Source organism: Strigops habroptila, chromosome 2, assembly GCF_004027225.2.
Source record: "Strigops habroptila isolate Jane chromosome 2, bStrHab1.2.pri, whole genome shotgun sequence".
NCBI lineage: Eukaryota > Metazoa > Chordata > Aves > Psittaciformes > Psittacidae > Strigops > Strigops habroptila.
Genome location: NC_044278.2, coordinates 57395466 through 57416720, shown reverse-complemented (window position 1 = coordinate 57416720; position 21255 = coordinate 57395466). Strand labels below are relative to the sequence as shown.

General features: G+C 36.2%; 1 protein-coding gene across 1 annotated transcript in view; it reads left to right on the top strand.

Annotated features, from left to right (window-relative positions):
- Window positions 1–21255, top strand: part of TSGA10 (testis specific 10) — a 31446-nt gene that overhangs the window by 1424 nt on the left and 8767 nt on the right. The window contains exons 2-16 of the mRNA XM_030475840.1: window positions 740–949; window positions 1639–1704; window positions 3044–3244; window positions 3707–3862; window positions 4202–4375; window positions 4538–4615; window positions 7074–7225; window positions 8300–8415; window positions 13421–13575; window positions 14775–14830; window positions 15056–15224; window positions 17388–17498; window positions 18081–18266; window positions 20291–20493; window positions 20823–20927. Coding sequence (XP_030331700.1) covers window positions 740–949; window positions 1639–1704; window positions 3044–3244; window positions 3707–3862; window positions 4202–4375; window positions 4538–4615; window positions 7074–7225; window positions 8300–8415; window positions 13421–13575; window positions 14775–14830; window positions 15056–15224; window positions 17388–17498; window positions 18081–18266; window positions 20291–20493; window positions 20823–20927 — 2138 coding nt within the window. The remainder of the gene's footprint in view (window positions 1–739; window positions 950–1638; window positions 1705–3043; window positions 3245–3706; window positions 3863–4201; window positions 4376–4537; window positions 4616–7073; window positions 7226–8299; window positions 8416–13420; window positions 13576–14774; window positions 14831–15055; window positions 15225–17387; window positions 17499–18080; window positions 18267–20290; window positions 20494–20822; window positions 20928–21255) is intronic.

The following is a 21255-nucleotide window of genomic DNA, read 5'->3' as shown; positions in this document are numbered from 1 at the left end:
CCGTGTAGAATTCAGTATTCGGCTATGTTGATTTCTCATGCATTACAGGATCAGCCTGTGCAAGCAGTGGAATTTCTGCATGGCACTGTATCCCTGTCTCAATTAGGTTGAGATTTTAGAAATCTGAGGACTCAGTACGTTGAAACACTGCAGGAGGCAGTAACACTCCTGTAGACTGAGATGTTACAGCAAGTTGATAGTGCCAAAATAGTTGGCAACTTCTGGTTTCTTACAAAAAGGCCATATAATATTTTTCTAAAAAGACAACATTGTTTCAGGGAATTACTAATCTTATCTTGACTAATCAATGAATTTGCATTAATAATTGATCTGCTATATTTCTGCTGGCCTTTCTGAAGCTTGTGTAAAGCATACCAGCACAACTAAAAGAGGAAGATTGAAGGGCATTTCTAAGACCTAACAGAACCATAGTGAGTAGCTGTTGGAAACTTTAGACCTGGCCTGGAGAGACATTTCCTCTCACGATGCTATGGGAGAATAACTGCAGTGGCAGCCCTGCTTGAGGTAATTTTTAGCATAAACATTAAGGCTCAGATTCTGCATTGTCCATAACCCTTCCGAATTAATCTGTTCAAAATAGTGCTAGTAGTGTGCATATTCTTCATTTGTGAATAATATATACTGATTTTTTTTTTGTTAAGTGTAAATTACTTATTAAATAGTCCCTGCAAATCCTTGAAGATTAATTAAAATTCTTTCTTCCTCCTTGTCCTCATAGATTGAAGATCTGAAGAAGATAAACTATGAGCTAAGGCAACATGTCATACAACTTCTTAATAAGAAGCAAGTGGTGGGAAGTCAAGTGGATAGGTTCACCAGTAAAAATGATCACCTGTGTGAAGAACTGGCTGTAATTGGCAAACTATCTGAGCAGCTGGAGAAAGAATTGCTATTGAACACTGCTGATAAGGAGCTTAAGGAAGCAAAGGTGACTATCTATTAGAGTTAATATTGTGCAATGATATTTTAATGTTGGTTGCTAATATTACAGGGAACTGTTCTGTTTTGTTTACCTTTTGGGCTGAATTTCTAGCTTTCATCTCTGTGTTGAAATATATTTGCTGGAATGAAGGAAGAGTGGGTGGGTTCTGGTCTTTTTGGTATTTTTTAAACTCAAGGATTAAAATCATGCAGTTGGAAAGAATGGAATTTCAGTGAAAAATGTTTTTGATTTCACAGGGAAATGGCATTCTATGCACATGGAATTATGTGATGTAGTAGTGGTCAGATGGGAGAAAGCATATTCTTTGTTTGCCATTAGTGTAACTGCATCCTTATTTCTTTAGCCCATAAACTGTCCCTGTTTTCAAAAGTTTCTCTGTAAGACAGTTCTGGGAATAAGTATCCCATGCTTCCTTTTTCATTCACTCACCTGAGAGTAACTCAACTGTTACTGTTTTTTCTCATCCTGGGCTGCATCTGAAGATGCAACTTTTAACTGGTTGCCTTCTAGATTAAGTTTATTTTTACTAAATAGTATGTTTTCAGCCTAGTCAAACTAGAAAACATGTACAAAATGCTCCTTTGGACTAGAACAGTTGAGCTAAAATGCTGGATTTGCACTAATGATTATACAAAATTAATGCATCTCTTGCTCTCAATTTTTTTTTATGGTAGATTCAAATTCAAAACCAGCAGAAGACAATAAAGAAGCTGGAACACTCAGTGAAAACACTCAAATCTGTGAGTTAAGCATGTATCTATGTATGTGACTACGAAATTGGATCACTTCCGCATGAAATTAATACTTGTATGAGTGAATTTCACTTAGTTTGTTTTCACTGATAACTTACAAGTTATAGAATGGAGAAATATACGTGTTTTCATTTGTAATTCACTGTCTCTAGATGGATAGTAATCTTTCTGGTTTGCAACTAGCCGGTCATGATTCTGCTTTTGAGAATCTTAATTTTTTTCATAAAATTACACACAACTGTTTTGAATACCTTGTAAATCACTTGCAAAACAGAAAGAAGTAACATTTTTTTCTTTAATCTTTTTCATCTTAATATCCTGTCTTCCTTAAGGTGTAACAATACTGCTGGAATATTTTGAGATGTATACAATGTCAGAATTGTAGAAATATTTGCCAGTGGTAAATATAACTTAAATTAACATTTGGATTTATTAAGTGGACTCATTCACTTGCTTCCAGTATAAATTGATGGGGATTTTTTTAATGTGTTCAAGGTAATAATTTCTTAAGGTAATTTAATGTGGCATATGCCACAATCCTGCAAAGAATCCCCTATGGAAAAAACCCCACTCTGACGCTGTAGAGCTTACTGCTCAATTACCCTGGAAAGATTTCAGTCCTTCAGCCGGAAAATTTGGGAATTGACAGCTAGACTGAGAGATTTAGGTGATGAATTTCTTAACTTTTCAGGGATTTGAAGACATACTTCTGCATGTGTCTTAACAAAAATAATACATTTGCAGAGTTTAGTATTCCCTAGGTGCTTAAACTTCCACGTGTCAGATACTTCCAACAGATAGATTGTAACAGAGAGGGATTGGGTGTGCAATCTTGAACTTGGGAATTGCAGTTCATCCTCAAACTTTGTTTTGGGCCCCTACGTGACTTCCTGGATTTCAGCTATACTTATTTGCACATTACTTCATTTCCATTTCAGAAATTCACCTTTCATGGATCTTAAGCAAACATAGCGGCCTAATGTCTTTCATGTTTAAAAAATCATCAGATATTCCAATGCAAATCTTAATTGCCCACCTTAGTTTTGAACAGATACATTCCAAGTTAATTAACATTTAGCTTTCATGTCCTTTTCTGTCCTGTTAGATCCATTCTAAAAGGACATTCAAGTATATTCTTCAGTATAATAAAAAAGAGGAAATACAGACATTCAGAAGTTACTTTAAAGTATTAAATGGATTTTTATTTTAATTAGATATCTGCTTCATCTTTATTTTGAAGAGTATGTTTATCCATTTTACATTGAAGTATCATTCATTACAAAAGTTCTATTTCAGTGAATGAATTCTCTCATTTTTGCACTTGCAGGTTGTTTTACAAACAGAAGCTGAAATGAAGCAAGGGAGGTCACCTTCAAAGCTTGATGCCTTTATTAAGACGTTGGAAGAGGACAGAGACTACTATAAAAGTGAGACTGAGAATTTGCTGAAGATATTTAGAAACACATTTGCAAGTCCTAAGCGAACCAATACTTGCGGCAGCATGCTAAAAAAAATTTCATCCATCCAGGTGAGCTTGGGAAAACACTTAGGAAGGGGAGGAATGCATTTTTAGAATGTTGGTTTATCTTGTGCTAAACTACTAAAGCTGTAATTAGCAGGAAGAAAAACTAATTGATTACAAAGGGAAGGATACATAAGATGGGAATAGGCCGATAATGTGAACTTCCATGTATGTGTATCACTTTAAATGGTTCCTGACAAGTGCTTACAATTTAAGTAATTGTTAACATGATTTTCTATACCATTTGTGATAGATATTTGCTGCTCAAACTAAATGTGTATTTTAGAAAATAGTATGTATATCTGGTCTCTAATACTAAAAAATATATATGTACAGTCTTGACTATCTAGAAGTTACTAGGTTGGAGCCTTCTTAAATCTTTCACAGAAATTTCCAAACCATATATAAGAAGAAATCATATCAAGTCTTGTTTCTCTACTTTAACCTTATATCATCTTATTCTTTAAGGGAGTGACTTTTGCTCCAGACGTTTTGAAAATATTGAGAGAACGTGAAGACCTTAAGTCAACACAGAAAAAATATGAGCGCCATGTAGCAGAAATTCAGGGTAACCTCAACGTTTTAACAGCTGAGAGAGACAAAATGGTCAATCTTTATGAACGGGTAATTTAATTTATATTGTATGATTAATTAAAATAACTTAAGGTCATGTGCAAGAAAAAAAATCCTTTTTTTTCTTTTTTTTTTCACATAAAATAAAGAGCAAAGCATTTGTTTTTAAAAAAGAAAAAAGCTATGGAAGTTCTGTGATTTGTATCTGTCAGTTAAATGCAAGTTTGTAAGTGCTGTCCTGAGTTAATAATGCTTTTCTGAATGAAAGAATATATGCACAAATCATTAGTTTGATATTGCACAGTTTCTGGGATGCTCTGCATTACCAGCCATATGCCACAGTAATATATTACATTATCTAGTCTGTATTTCTGCTGTTTTTAAAAACAGGCACAGCAAGAGATTTCCCGACTTCGTCAGGAAGTTATCAAGTGCCCAGGGAGTCCTAAAGCTACTGTGACAGCTCAAGCTATGTTAAGACAAGTGGAGATGGAAAGGGATACAGTACTGTCAGATTTTCGAAGGATGACTACAGAACGTGATAGCCTCAGGGAGCAGTTAAAGGTTTGATTCCGGCCTCCCCACCCCTGGTTATTTTAACATGAAAACTACTTAGTAGTGTAATTAAAGTTGCTAAAAACTTCTAATCCTGAGAGTTAATTGTGTTACATGTCTGTGGTAAATTCAGACTTGTTCTCTATGTGTTTTTGTTGTTATTCGATACAGATTTCCCAAGAGACTGTATTTAATGAAAAGGCTCGTTTGGAACAGCGGATTGAAGAGCTAGAAGCTACTATTCAAAATGTAAGGGAAAATAATTATTTATAGAACTGTAAATGTAATACAGATGATAGTCATGGTTAATCCTGCAGGACCAGCCTAACTGTTTTCTATCAGGAAACAATAGGCTGAGAGCAGTTCTTCATCAAGACCGTAGCAAGGCGTTTGACACTGTTATCCACAGTGTTCTTGTATCCAGGTTAGGGTTAAGTTCTGGATGGGTGGGGAAAAAACTTGATTGGATGGTCAGTTTTATCAGGTAGAAGTTAATTTGGCCTGGAGACTGTTAACATGGAGTACCACAGGGGTTCTGGGGCCTGTCCTGTTAAACATCTTTATCAGTGACCTGAAGGAGGCAACAGAATGCATTCTCGTAAGGTTTGCAGATGACACCAAGTTAGGGAAAACTGTTGATATACTCTAGAGCAGGGCAGTCATCCACAAGGACCAAGACAGGTAGGAAGAATGGACAACAGGAACCTTTGTAATGATGAATGCCAAGTGCTGAATTTGGGAAGAATAGCCACTGGCACCAATACAGGTTGGGGACCAGTGGGTTTGGGAGCAGCTCTGCTGAAAAGCAAGCTGTATATCAGCCAGCAGTATGCCGTGGTGGCAAAGGTGGCCAAAAGTGTATGAGGCTGTGTGAACATGATGCAGCCAGTAACTTGAGGGAAGTGATTGTCCCCATTTACTGAGCACTCACTAGACCACACCTGGAATATACCACATCTGGTTTTGCCACCACGGTGCAAGAAACACAGTGCCAAAATGGAGTGAGTTTAATGGAGGGTTCCCACTATAGTTGTGGCTGGAACATACTTTCCATATGAGAGGAGTTCCCAGGAGTAGAGGTGGCTTAAGGACCTGAGTCCTACCTGCCAGTAATAATCACGAAGTCAGAAGTGGGCTTTTCACACCAGTGCATGGTGGAAGAATAAGAGCAACAATGGTCATCAGTTGAAACAACAAGGGTTCAGGCTGGATAAGGAAATACCTTTTTCTCATGAGGACCGTCAAGCAGTTCCAAACCTTGAAGATGTTCAAGACTGGACTGGACAAAGCCCTGAGTCAGCCTGACCTCAGAGCTGGCCCTGCTTTGAGCAGGAGTTTAGACTAGAGACCTCGTGGAGTCCATTCCAGTGTGTATTATCTATGATTGCATGCTATTAAGACCTGATGCTCCAAAACCAAATATAATTGTACTGTTCTGACAACTCCTATTTAATATGGCTTAAATTACTTGTGCGTGCAATTGTTTGCTAATGTATGGTGCCAAAACATAAAATTAAAACATTAATAAAATTAATATAAATCTTAAATACATTTACAGTCTTGGTAGAACTTGTTTTTTAAGTAGATTAACGTTGATTTCTGTTGTATATCTTTCTTCTAGATCTTGTGGTTATAAGTTCTGGTTAATTTTCCTCTTCAGCCTTTTAAATCCTACAAAGCTATTAAGTATAGTTCCAAGGATTATAATATTAAACTGAGTGCATCTGCAATGAAGAATGCCCTGTAGGTTTAAATAGCTCTGGGTACTCCAAGAAGTAAATTAGCTTCAATCACACGTTCAATATATGATATATAGTGAATATTGGTAATAGTCCTGGTTTAGGTATGTCATCTTATTTCTTCAGTTCATTTGGTACCCTTTGAAGGTGATACATCAATATAAAATTTATGGCACTAGTATTGAAAAAGTTACTGCGTATCAGAGTCTTACTCGCTCTTTAGAGGTCTGACTTCTGAATATAGTAACATAGAAATTAATACTGAAAGAATCAGTAAATAAGGAGAGGGATGAGGTGAGAATTTTTTACCTTTAAAGAGCTGTTTCAAAGAATTTTGAAAGGACAGTTCTTTGAGTGGTGTTAAGTGTGAGCATTTTAATAAACACATCTTTCTTTAAAGTGGAGATTTCAAAGTAGCTTTGCTGGAGTCTGTGAGAAGTTTTGAACATGTTCTTTGTTCTAGGTATAGACTTAAAGGCCTCATAGTGGTAACTTGGTGATACAGTGCTTTGTGCTAGTGTTTTACAGTGGTTTCTCTATCCATATCTCTATCTATAACTTAGTAGAGGCCTAACGTCATCCCAAACTGGTATTTCTCCCTTCATACACTCATAATAATGATTTCTGTAAGTTATTTTGCACTGAAAATTTTCAGTATTGATCAATACCAAATATTTTTGCCCTTGGGCATAATTACCAACCTAAAATTTACATTAATAAATGAAAAATTTCCCAAAGATCTGAAAGACAGGAAATTGATTGTCCTTCAAAGGAAGTGAAAATCATATTTTACCTCTTTTCCAACTACCTTCAGTAGACTTGTAGTCAGGCCCTGAGTAAATGAGATACTTGGACATCTGTTCTTCAGTAAAAGATTTGTGCTAAAAACAGAGTAGAATTTGAATTAATAGGAGAATTTCTGTATAAATCAGCTTTTTTCATCTTTTAACATTTAATTATATTTATAGTTAGAGAGTGAACGGTTAGAACAGGTGTCCAAAGTGACGCTAATGAAAGACACCATTGATTCTCTGGAAACTGAGATTAAAAGATTGGCAAGAAAAGCACTGAACTCTGAAACTGAGCTGAGCCGACGGGAAGCTGAATATGTTTCACTTAAGTAAGTCAATGTATATAATTGCATTAGTTTGTTGAGTAACCTCAGCCTATGTTCATTTGTTTTCATAACTGTTGTATAGCTCAAAGGCAAAGGAATTTATGATAGTTGTTCTTACGAGCCATCCTTCTTTTTGGAATGAAATTGGTTTCCTCATTGCTTATTTATATGTAAATGTTCTCGGCTTGTTGATATTATGATATGCTGAAAACCATCCTCAGAGAAAAGTAAAATTCACTCTAAGAGTTAGGAGCTTTCTATTAGAAGCTGCAGAGATTGATGTTTTTTGGTAAATTGAAGATGACTTTTTTTCCTCTAATTTTTTATTATTTTTATAAAGACAAACACATACACACATAAAATAATGAGTGTGATGTGTAGTTAGTTTCAAACATCCTTTTCTTAGTCTTGGAGCTTTTTCATGAGAGGAAGTAAAACTGAAGCCTTGCATAAAGTTTATAGCCTGCTGCTCAACTGGAGTTCCTAACCATGTTCAGAAGCATGTAGCTGGGGCTGGACGCAGTTGAAGCTGTTAGGGATTAAAGCACAAGCCAGTGAGTGCAAGATAAAAGAGGATAATTTACTGACTGGAAGGAAAGATCAATCACATGCGAAGTTTGTGCGGAGAGATATGAGGGACTAGATCACAGACTGAACTAGGCCACAAAGTGAACAGGCTGCAAGAGAAGATACTGTGACTTTTTCCTCTTGTATTTCCTTAAATATAATTTAGTTGGGCAAATACTCTCTTAAACCTATGTGTCCTTACAAGTGACTGGTGTAGTCAACACGTGGGTGTTGTAGGATTTTTTTTTTGTTGTTGGATTTGGATTCTTTTGATTCTTTTTGATTCTTGGATTTTTCTTCTTACTCTTCTGTGATTCTTTACAGGATTATTCAGACTGTAATATGCAGAAATAAAGGTTAACATTAATAAAATACCCCAAATAGTCTAAAAAATACAGAAGAATCTTGCTTTTTCTTAACTTTTACAAGTTTGGTGACATTTCAAAATGGAAAAAAAATATTAATATGTAAATGTCTGAATTCTCCTGTTTAATGCTTCTGCTTTTCCAGTTTATTAAATGAAAAGACAGAACAGAGTCTTTCAGAGGCTCAGCAAAGCCTTGTTAAGAAAAAATATGAACTACAAGTTGCTCAAGAGAAAATTACACTTCTGGATGAAAAAATTGGTGAGTGACAGATACAATTTTTGTAATAACATTCAATGTGCTAGTTGTTAAATTACTCCTCTTTTTTTTTCTTATGGGTTGAAAGAAAAAGTGTTGAATGCAAATAAATACACTTTTGCCAGTTTTAATGTTTCAAGTGCAAAACATCAGTTTTATTATTTGAAGTATTTTGTATTTTAAAACTATGTAATCGAGCTCTTGCAAGTAAGTTTCAGTGACAATATGTTTTGTCAGCTGAACAATGCATGTTGGTATATTGGCATATTTTGATTTATGATTCACCAAGGAGGTGGTAGCACCTCTCAGCACCATAAGATAATGATGATGAAATCAAGAAAACATCCTTTTTTGTATATAACAATCTGATATTGTCTGTTGCACTTTTCTTATATTATGGAGTAACAGAGGTGGATACATGAATTATTATTCCTGTAGTGCCAAGGAATATGTTCTTACTTCCAAAATAACAACAGTATTGTGTTAGATGTCTTTCATTATTTTCTATAGATGCAGTTGACATAATCTTTCCTCAAATGCTGGGCTGAATTTGTGAAGGGAAAGCAAAGCTCAACTATAGCTAATTATAGCTAATGTTAGAGCTGACTGATGCTATTAAATATCTTGTTTTCTGTTAATTACAAATTTCAAACTCAGGTTATTTGAATTTAAGTATTTTGTTTGGGATGAACATTCCATTCAAAGTGAACTTATCTGGGGTTTTTTTAGTGCTTTGGTTAAGGTGTTTAAGCCACTCCTGAGAAGGCTAGAGGCAAAGATGTTTTGTCCACATTAAAATCCACATATTTTGTTTTAAAAGTCCTATATTCCTATCCCTATAGTGGTACAGTACTGTAGGGACTTAGTGTTTGATAGGAATGTCAGTCTATGTGTCGTTGCATGCTTTTGATCACTCCCAGAAAATGCATCTGAATTTGGGTGTATTTTAAGCCTAAAAAAAATTGAAACGTCAGTTAATTAAAGCTCAATAGACACTTTTTAGAATTTGTCACCTAAGGTCTCAGATAATCTGACTGAAGCATGTTCTAATCTAGATCCATTAGCATTTTTCATTACTGTGAGGCAAATCCAGGCAAAGAATCTTGAAATTAATGGAGACTGTATTGTGCTATTATCCTGTGACCACAGGGATAACAGCGGAAGAGGCTGAAGGAGTGGAACTACAGTGTAGGTGTGGGGAGAGAATGTACTGAGAGAAGAAAGTCAAGAGGTTTTAACTGCAGTATCAATAAGGAGAGGATATGGAGATTACAATATGGGTGAGGCAGCATAATCCTAGTGAAATAGGTAGGTGAAGTAAAGTTAATAAAGAGCCAGGAGGCAAGTGAAGAATAGGGATATTGGCTTGTCCTGGGCTGAACACAGGACATGGCTGGACAAGAATTTGCAATGAGGAGGGTTGGTTGTCAGAAGACACTATAAGTATGAAACAGCGACACTGGAAGTTAGTGAATGGAAAAACAGAGTGTAGCTGTGGCACCAGGGAAAGCTGGGGCAATGCGGGAAGCCAGAGACTGAAAATTAATGCAGTGAGGGGAAGGAGTGAAGAAGGATCAGAGACATTCGGTGAGGAGAGCTAGTGTGAAGTGGGTAGAGCGACCGGAAAGATCCTCACGGCTGGATGACTAATTCAGAGATTTTGGGTAGGACTTGGAGCTATTGGACACAAACCATGATTAGAACTTGTGAGCAGAATACACACAGAACATTTAGGACTTGAACAATAATGCTGAAAGCAGGAGAAAGATTGGAAGTAAAAGGAGATTGAGATGGAAAATATGGTTTTAGGAGTTTTGTGTTAGTAGGGAAGGAGTTTAGGATGGGAAACTTTAAGACTTAGGGCTGTCCAAAATGAAGATAAAGCATGAGCAGCTAATAGTATCTTCTTGGAGAGGTAGAATTGGAGAAGATGGAAAGAAATTGTGTGTGCCCACTAGAGAACATTCTCCCATTTTGGAGTCTGGAATGGAACTAGGGATTTCCAAGTCTTGTGTTACCTTCTTCTGCCAGCAAAATAATGTACACAGCAGTATAGTCCCCCCGTGGTTGTCTTCTGTCATATGACACATAATAGGAATCCAAATTACGCTTTTTGTTTTTCACACAAGTAACTTATTTCAGAGATAAACACTAAGAAGTTCGGAACATGAGTCTTAAGGTTGTCTGAACTATTTAATAAATAAACTCAAAGTTGGGTGGGTGGGTGGTTGTTTATTTTTACCTTATGGTACTGTTTTTAATTACACTATCGTGGTATTTTTCTATAGGAGCCTTTGCACCAACTTTTGCAGAATTTTGTAGGGAGTAAATCTGTTATCTAGTGAAGCAAGCTTGTCTGTCAGATCTTCTTCTTAGCTGAGAATACAGTGAATAAAGCAGGTAATTGCAGAAAGAGAAAGCACATGCTGTTTAAACTGTTAAATACTACTATGCAGTATTTTATGATATTGCTGTCTATACATTAGAATTTTGGGGTGATGCACAGCCGACTTTTCAGAATTGCTCACTAACTATACATATGACCTATTTTCAGAGTGCCTGATTTGATACTTTGGTTATTAATTTTCAGAAATGTTGAGCACTCACAGCTGTGGCAGCAGTCCATAGTTGTGGTTTTTTGAAATGTAATACTTTCTATCCTGAAAATGTTGGTCACAGTTTGGGCATCCAGAATAATGAGATACCACTTTCAATTGATCTTTGTGCCTCCATTGCTTCTCTGTAAAATGGTGGTAACACACCCTTGCTTAGAATGGTTGAGGTTGGGAAGGCACTTCTGAAGGTCATTTTGTCTGACCTCCCTTCTCAAGCAGGGCCACCTACAGCCAGTTGCCCATGTCCAGATGACTTTTGAATATCTCCAAGGAAGGAGACTCCGTAACGTCCCTGGGCAACCTGTTCCAGTGCTTGGTCACCCTCACAGGAAAAAATAAAGTGTTTCCTTTCTTTAAAGTGAAACCTCCTGTGTTTCAGTTTGTGCCCATTGCTTCTTATGCTGTCACTGAGCTGAAGAGAGCCTAGCTCTGTGCTGTTTGCACCCTCCCTTCAGATATTTATGTACATTTATAAGTCCTCGCCCTGCAGCCTTCTCCAGGCTAACTAGTTCCAGCTCTCTCAGCTTTTCCTCCTAAGAGAGATGCTCCGATCCCTCATTCATCTTAATGGTCCTTTGCTGGGCTCTCTCCAGCACGTCCATGTTTCTCTTGTACTGGGGAGACCAGAACTGGAACCATCACTCCAGATGTGTCTCGTCATTGCTGAGTAGAGAGGAAGGATCACCTACCTTGACCAACTGGTAATACTTTCTCTAATGCAGCCCAGGATACTATTCACCTTCTTCACACCAAGGGCACATTGGTGGCTTATGTTCAACTTTGTGTCCACCAGGACCCCCAGCTTTCCTCCCAAGCTGCTGTCCACCTGGGTGGCCCCCAGTGTGTACTGGTACCTGGGGTTTTTCCTCCCCAGGTGCAGGACTTTGCACTTCCCTTTTTGAACTTTGAGGTTCCTGTCAGCCCCTTTCTCCAGCCTGTCAAGGTCCCTCTGGATGGCAGTATGACCCTGCGGTGTATCAGCCACTCCTCACAGTTTTGTGTCATCAGCAAAATTCCTGATGGTACACTCTGTCCTTTCATCGAGATCATCAATGAAGATGTAAACCAGGACTTTACCCAGCATTAACCCCTGGGGCATACCACTAGTGACCACCTGCCAACTAGACTTTGTGCCACTGATAACCACTCTCTGGGCCTGGCTGTTCAGATAGTTTTCAATCCACCTCACTGTCTCCTCATCCAGCCCATATGTCAACAGCTCATCTCTGAGTATCTTATGGGAGTGTCAGAGGTCCTACTGAACTCAAGATAGACAATATCCACTGCCCTCCCTTCATCTACCAGGCCAGTCATTTCATCACAGAAGTTTGTCAGCTGGTCCCTTCCCCTGGGTGAAGCCATGCTGACTACTACTGATGATTTTCTTGTCCTTAATGTGCCTGGAAGTGGTTTCCAAGATTAGCTGCTCCATCAGAATTTTCTTTAGAACCAGGACAGAACACTGTCTTAGCAGGTTCCAGAGCCATATGTCCAAAAATGTGAGGTGGAAATTTGAGTGCCTTTCATCTTCTGTTTTGAAATCGAAAAAGACTCTGTGGAAAAAATAGAATGTGAATATATGCTATGATGTCCCTGAAAGACTGAGCTACAGATCATTTTACTTCTGATGTTTTATCTCCTGGAAGTGGTTAACAAGTATCATTCAATAACCCCAATTACACTGATATTTAAAGAGTAATTTGCAGCCTGCACAGTTTTTGTGAGATGTAAGGTTCATGATGAGAAGGGTTTCTGTAGTTCTCTGCGAATGCAATGCATGTAGATCAAATAAGGATTGATCCTCTAACCATTTAGAGGTGAATGTAGTGTAGCACTTTATTAGCCGAATGAAGACAGGGAGAGACATCTTTTGGAATGTGATTTTGTAATGAGTAGATAGCTTTTTTCATTATTATCTTTGCAATTTTAAGTGGTGTTGAAATTTATAATTGCATTACTCTCACTTTTACATGAAGTTTGTTTGAATAAAAATATTATTTAAGAAAAAACTAGCTAATATCCCGATATCAATCTCTTTTACTGCATCAGTCCTTAGATGCTGTAGTCTGCATACTGCTTCTGTTTATAGTAATTCTGTTTAAGCCTTTATGGTTATAATACCCAAGAAAGTTATTTTTAATGATCTAAACATTTGCTGTTTAGATATTTATTTATTTATTTAGCCAAGTAATTTAAGGCCTTGATCTAAGGAAGAATGCAGTTCTATAAATATCAGTTGGATTATTTGTATATTTTTAAAGGGTACATGCTTCAGTGTTTTCTTGAAGGGGAGATTTTTGCCATGTTCTTTTATACTTTAGAAGTGTACCAAAAGAATTTTTATTTCAAATGGGTTGAATTACTAAAAATGAGACCTTCCTGATTGTGTCCAGATAACTTTTCAAGACAAAGTCTTGTACAACAAGAGGAGATATGTGCTTTGAAGGGAACAGTTGCGCAACTCAATAAAGAGAAGGCATCTTTGCAAGGCTGTGTGGAAGAAGGAAGAAAAATGATTGCTACTTTTGAGGAAAGCCTGGCAACTAAAGTATGTTCTAAGATGTAAACAGTCACAAAAAGTAAATGGGTAAAGGATCTGTTGAGTCATCACACGCTGTTATCTACAACAGTGCTCAGTGCTGACCTAGCTCTGCTCCAGACAACAATAACACTTATGTTGACTTCAACAGTTGACTTCAACTGTTGCTTCAACAGTTTGAGCAGTGTTAATCATCTCATATTTGGTGTTTTGTATGGTTTATACTTATCAAGAGAAGAGACTTCAAGTACTTTTTTCCGAAGTGGAGAAGAGTAAATTAGCCAATAAATATTTTATCATAAAATTTAGCCTAAATTCTTCCTTGGGGTCCACCGATGTTAAATATGCAGGGTGCTAAATAATATTGCCTTTGTTGTCATTGAAGCAGCACCTGAATTACATTCTTTTTACCTTAGGGTATATTGCACAGTGTGATTTCAAACTATGTAATGAAGCTGCTTAGTTCTTAGTTCTGAAACAGTATTTTTCACTTCAGCTGAAGTCATCTGGATATTGATTTAGGACAAAATAAAGAAGGTAATCTTTAACTGTTTTGATTGTTAACTCAAGAATTTGCATTGATTTTTAACAAAATCTTTAAGAAAAGATGGCAGGACAGGCTAAAATCATCTTACCATAAGCACTGACTTTGTATTTTTAGAGCTGTAAATTGTGAAATGATGTCCATTTTACAGAAGAGATGGCTGTCTCTTACCTCTCTTGTGTCTTCAGTGGAAGACATTTCCTTAGCCTAGCTATGCTTCTTTTAATATCTGTATCCAAAGACAAGGGAGTAAGTAATATATTTTGCGATGGAATTCTTGTTTTATCATTTGCAAACTACCGGAGTTTGGTAGTTTATTCATTGTAGAAAAGTTGTGATAACATATCTAATAGGCAGAAGACATTAGTTAGTTTTGTGAGTGTGAGCTAAATGCTACCTTTACAATCACAAAGGATTAAAAAATTTAATTAAGACCATTATACTCTGCAGAAGATAATATTTGTTCCTTTATTTGCCAAACTAGATTATTGGAATTTTCAGCTCTAAACAGTACATGATGAAACTTTGAAAACCACAGTCCATTTTGCACTAGCTAAATTAATCAGCTAGCTGAATAAAAGGAAATGTAAATAATCTTATATTTTTTCCATTTTATACTGAGGAGTGGCAAGAGGTTTATTTTAATTTTGTATTTCTTTTCAAGGAGAAAATAATTACAGATTTCAAGATTCTGATTTCTGAGTTGGAGCGTTCCATAAAGTAAGGATGAACTGTAAGATCATTATCAAATTTTGAATAACTTGTAACATTAACTCAAAACTGAATCATAGGATGTGCTAATGTATAAATATTTTTCACTTTTTAAAAATTAAAATGTTACAGCTTTGTTTCATGATCTGCAAACTTAACCAATGGAAGAGCTATCATTTGTATTAGGTTGGGCAGTATTGTCATACCTGAAGGATTTTTTTATTTGCTGCATAGAAAATCTTCTGAAGCACTCTATATCTGTGAGAAAGATATCACCACTTTGGATCAACAGCTACAAGAAACCACCAAAGAACTTGTGCAGGCTAACAAGAACAGAGAATCATTAGCTCAGGAGAATGACAGGTTACAAGAGCATCTTTCTAATATTAAGCAAGAAAATCAGGTATATTTGTACAGAGAACCCTTGACTAAAAAGGAAAATGGTGTATTTTTAGAGTAATGCATAGAATTGCTGGGCCCTCATCAGAAGTAAATCTGCACACTAGTTTTTAAGCTCATTTTTCAAACTCTGATTTTCCCCTTATTGCTCAGCACACTTGTATAATGAGGACCAGCTCTTCTTATGTGTGGTTTGGATGTTTATCTGAGGAATAGCTAATTAATGCTTTTTTTGATCTTCAAGTAAAACCAATGTGGCAATTATAACTATTGCTTATAAGGAAAAGTACTATAAAGAAAGCAGCAAGTATTTCTTATACTGTGCTGTCACTGGCCTAGAGTATTTAAAAGCTTTCGAATTTGACTTGCTAATAATTGAGCACAGTATGCATTCTAATAAAGTTCAAAACTTTGGCAATAGTATTGTATTTATGTTCCTTTAAAGTGGCTTTTGGATAAAAGATGCTGGAAATATTTAGTTATAATGCAACATTACATTATCTACTGTGTTACTTATGTGAGTGCAGTTCCTAATGAAAGTAGTTAAAATACTTAAAGTGTCACCTCATGCACGAACAATGCTTATGCATCAGTGTGTTTTCCAAGCAGCTGGAAATTTAGCTTAAATACTTGTAGTAATTTCATCACTATGTAGTGTTCTGGTTTTTCTTCTTTTTCTTAAACTTCTTGCCTTCATTTAGGTTTTCCAATACTTTTGTTTTTTGCTCTTTCTCCTCTGCACTTATTCCATTGCTTAGGATGTCTGTGAGAATACTTCCTGCTCTTTCTCTTTCCTCTAGAAGCACTACCCGGTTTTGAAGGAGCAAATTAACTTTACCTGATGTTAGGTATATAAAAGTTTTAAGTTATTAAGGCTCCCTTTTAAGTGAAGAGAAGCCCTGCAGAAGGAGCTTTATCCCATCCCATCGGTTTTTAAAGTGATTCATTTTACCTGTCTGTCTCCCTTCATCATAGAGGAAGCATAGCTGACTAGATCAGGTGCCTAATTCTGCACTGCAAAAATTAGGTGAGACAACTCTCATTCTAAGTAACTATTCTCTCAAACATACTAGTCATTTCTCTTTGGCGCCTCTTCGAGTATCCTAGAAATGTCAAGGTTCACAGTAACTTTCACCACCAAAGGTACTCCAGGGAATCACTGTTCTTTACCTTCTCTCAGAATCACAGTTGATACTGATGAGGTCAGCTGGTACAAAACACAGCCTCCCGTTGCTTTTATCTACTTTTGAAAGCTTTGTGGTTTTCTTTGTAATGCCTGGATGCTTTTAGAAGCAGTTAGAAACAAAACAGTCTTAGCCTCACAGGATCAACTACTTTTTAATAGGCTTGTCTCTATAATATGCATTGGTTCCTCTAGATTCTTCCATTAATTTAGGTGACACTCGAAGTATTTAAAGCAGCATTCTCATTTCTTCACTTTGGCTTACTGGAAAAGTTCACAGGCTTCCAGAGTACCTTTATCAAAAACTGACAGCTTTTTTGCAGCAGGAATAGAGGTTTCTCCATAGCCTTCTCCACACACAACCCCTCCCCACCTTCCCCCAGTTCATGCAGTTGAGTGTTCTAGTAATTTTGTAAGGAAGAAAGAGTTTCTGAACAGAGCAGTTCAAGACAGCCTTTCTGCAGTTTTTTTCCTCTTTCTGTTCTCTTTCTCAAGCAAGAGTTGTCAGAAATTCTGTCCCTTCTCCGCATATTTGTGACTTTATTTCTCCCAATTAGGAGATAACCTCTTAATTAGTTAATTAAATTTTTTTAGCTGCGTTCTGCTTTTTCAGATGTGGGCTTTTGAGAGACTGTAACATGTAAAAAAGAGGGAGCTGAGTCTGAGCCCTGCTCCTTAAATGGGACAAGCTCTTTTATTATGATCATCTAGCTCCTACATAAACCATCTTTATTTTCCTTCTTGACTGCTACATTCATTTATTGGCATTTTTCTTCTTTTTAAGAAGATTTAGCATTATTTGTAAGTCAAAGAAACAAAATATTTTTGACAGATGCAAATTTTGTTTATAGATATAGACATGGTTTAGTTTTTATACATAATACATAATAATGAGTTAATAAAGCCATAGGCATTAGATATGCTCTAATGCTATTTTTTAAAGGTACAAACATTATACATTATGAAACAAATATTTCTTTATAGGTATTATATAAAAAGCTAGCAAAGTACCAAAATGAGCTTGATGATACGAAGTTGAAAGCCCAGGATTTAAACATAGATGTTGTCAGGCTGAAGGATGTACTGAAGTCTAAAGTGAGTATATGGATTAAACCTGTTAATAAAAGCGGTTGTTTTAACTAAAAATGAAATTTTAACAATATCTCCATGGAAGAATTTGCTTCTAGCCAAAACTTATTTGCATTCTACTAATATGGATTTATTAAACACATTTTCTTAGCTGTTTTCACAGTATACAAGTAATGCAGTATATTTAATTGTGGTTTTATATATATACACACACATGTATATATGTGTGTGTTTATTAAAGTTAAAAATGCAGATAGTGAATAATACAGAGACTTGGAACTCTTTCATCTCTTTCATCTTTATTACCATATGGGATTAATAGTAAAAAGATATTTTTGCAATACATTTGTATACATCATATTTGTAATGTTAATCTAGCCATTTTTAACAGGTGTCTTTTGACCATTAAAACGTGGCCATCTTGAACAAAACACTGGTTCTTGAGAAGTCTCTCAATGTTTTGGCTAAATGGCAAAGTTTTCAGTGGAAAGAGAACATTCAGTATCGTGTCATACCTGTAGATCTATAGATATCCCTATTTTGTGAAGCTTACTGTATATTATTAAACAAACAAGCTTTATGTGTTAGGAGAGAGAGAACTGTGAGCTTTTGGAGAAGTACCACAAAGCCCGTGAACAAGGACAAAGTTGGGAAGCAAAATGCCGTCAAGCGGAAGCAGATTGTAGCTCTGTTAGACTGGTACTGATGAGTGCAGAGTCTGAGAACTGCAGGTTAAAGCAGAAAGCGGAGTCCCTTGAAAGAGTGATTGAGCAAGTAAGTTGAAATTGTTCTTTCCATAGTTCATAGATCATAGTATTTTAAGCCTGCAATTGTTTAATAATGCCACTTCTCATATTTTAGAGATATTTGCAACAATAAGCTGTACAAGTTTGAGTTTATTTAATGATATGACTAGAATTCTACTAGTCACACTTGGAAAAAAATCTTAAAAAATCTTAAAATATAGTTGCATATTTCAAGGAAATAAATATGAATTATAAGTTATAAAATGCTCTCATGTGTGGAATGACTGAAGGCATAACGTCGCACACAACTCCACAGCATACCTGAAACATACTTAGTGCTTTGCCACCTGTTACATTCCTGTCCCTGCTTTTCTTGCTTCTAGGTTTTCAGCCTTCTTTCCACTGCTTTAGATGTCCCAAAGAGCCTCTTCGCACTTGAAAATCTGCAGAACTTGAAGGGAAATGCACAGCATGGCTTTGGAAATACATTACAAACATACAAGCTATCATCTGGTGTTCAGTTGTTACAGTTTTTGTTGCAGATCATCTCTGCTTCCTAAATATCATGTAGGCTATGAGGGCTAGCCATGCACATTAGGTACTCAAAGGGAACTAAACTGTTGCTGTTCAGAAAGTGGATAAGAACATAATAGGAGCAAAACAACACAGGAAGATTGTGTGGCAGATTGATATTTAAAAAATATAATAAAACTGGTACATGGTCCTAGATTGTACAGCAAGCCTCAAATGAATAGAGATTTCATAGAATCATAGAATGGTTTGGGTTGGAAGGGACCTCAAAGATCATCTAGATCATCTTGAAAGATATCTCAGATTTTACATTTAGTCACTAAGAAAGCAGAAGAGCTGAAGTAGTTTATTAGCAAAGAAATTTGACATGGACTTTAAAATACTTGACTATTTTAGGAAGTATCAATATCTCTTTAATAAATCTCCTTAATTTCCCCTGAAAATCAATTTCTGTTGAGCTTGATTTTTACAAAAACTACAAAATTAGCATCTGATAGGCAATTTTTAAAAACTCAGCTTGGATAGACTCTGAAAAATTGCTCATACATACTCAGGTTACTTAGATATTTTCAGTATGACTCTATCACTGTCCCATCCATCCTCTCTTCTGGCTGAGAGATTTTCTTGTTCTTTACGGGCTTCTAGCATTCTTTTTTAACCTTTATGCCTTTTCCATACACCATGGGTAATGCTGCTAATTTTTTCATACCTTTCAATCAGTAGAGTTTTATCAGCCATGTATAACCTTCAGATAGGGCTTTTATTTTACATAATATTCCAGTGCAGAAGTCTGCAGTACTAGATTGCAGCATATATATATTAAAAAATGGAAACTAAACCTGATGCTGAATAATATTGTTCTTTCAGTGTTTCTAATACTGTTTATTTTCCTATATGCTGTCTACAGTTTTCAATATTCTTTTGTTCTGAAATACAAAAGCAGAATATCAAAACTGTTTATCGGCAAAAGAACTAGATTTTTGATTGACAGAAAATTGAATCTTTCAGACTGAAGAAATCTTTTAGTTTAGTAAACAAAAAGTTTGAGTTTTGCTTTGGAAAGTGAAAAATAGTCTCTCCTCTCCCCTTGGCCTGTGACCTGAGTTCTCTCATATCTTCCTCATTTGAACACGCAAATGGTTCACACCGAAATGCAGATATTGGTTTGTTATACCAGGTGTAATTTTATGCACTTCGCCTCAGCGAAATGTAAAACTTCTTTAATGACTGTCTACAGAATCGACTGATCCATGTATTTCATAGCATTTTATCATTAGTATGAAATGCATTTATATTCAGATATATGCATTGGGTGAATTTATAAATCTGACACAGGATTGTGACTGACTGAGGGCAAATATAACACTAATTATCCATCTTAGAGTGAGAGCAAATTTTGGTCATTGATCCCAGACTTCCTTTTTTCTTTTCCTTTTTTTTTTTTATATTTTTTTTTAAGGTTACTCTAATAGCCAGTAAGCTTAGCAAACATACATCTAAAACTTTTAAATCTTTGTTTAGCTGCAGAGCAAGTGGGAGTCATCCCATTCTGAAATAGAGCTCCTGAGAAAACAACTGGGAAATGAAAGAGCAGCTATGAAAAACCTGGAATCTTTGCTTGTGTCCAGTCGTGAGAAAGAACTTCAGTCACAGATAGCAAAGCAAGAAAAAGACTCTGAAATGCAGCTGCTCAAGGAACAGCTCTCTGTAGCAGAAGATAAAGTGTGAGTAAATGACCAGGAGAATCTTGCAGGGTTCTTTTGTTTCATTCTTCCCAAGTGTATAAGCAAAGAGATATGTGTTTATATCTAGCTGCATTTTCACATGGCCAATGTACCTTCATTGCCTCAAAAGCAGAAAATACCAAAAACCTTCTTCTGATTCCTCAGCTATACCCTAACAGACTTTTCTGTGTAGTGTTATATTTCACTCAAAAAATGTTCTTGATCTTATTTGGATGGTACAGTTGCCCTTTTAATTCTGGATAATCGTATTTCTTAACATACCTGGAGGATTATAGTTCCTATCTAATTAAAGTGTATGGGCTTTACAGTGCTGCACTGAGTCGAGATTTTACTCAGCTCCGAAATAGAGCAGCTCAGCTAGAGTTGGAACTGGATATGACCAAAAGACAGCTGGGGACTGAGCGCACTGAAAGGCAAGTGGATGTTTTCATATTGTGTTTCCTGCATCTAATTGGGGTGAAATGCAATACAGTACTAAGACTAATTAGTAGGATAAACAGCAAATTTGGCTTTGCTCTGCCGTACGTCTCCTGTGTATTCAGAGGCTACTCACATCACAAAGTTTAGTCTGTTCAGCTGTCTAAATTAGTTGTCTAGGTTCCCTTTATAGCCAACAGAACGAGACAGTGAGATAAACTGCCCTCTGGAACTGCCTGGTTTAGGATGGGATGGATTGCTTTCCTGAAGATGCTCATCTATCTTCACTCATTGATACTGATGCCTGTCTTGATCTGTACTGGT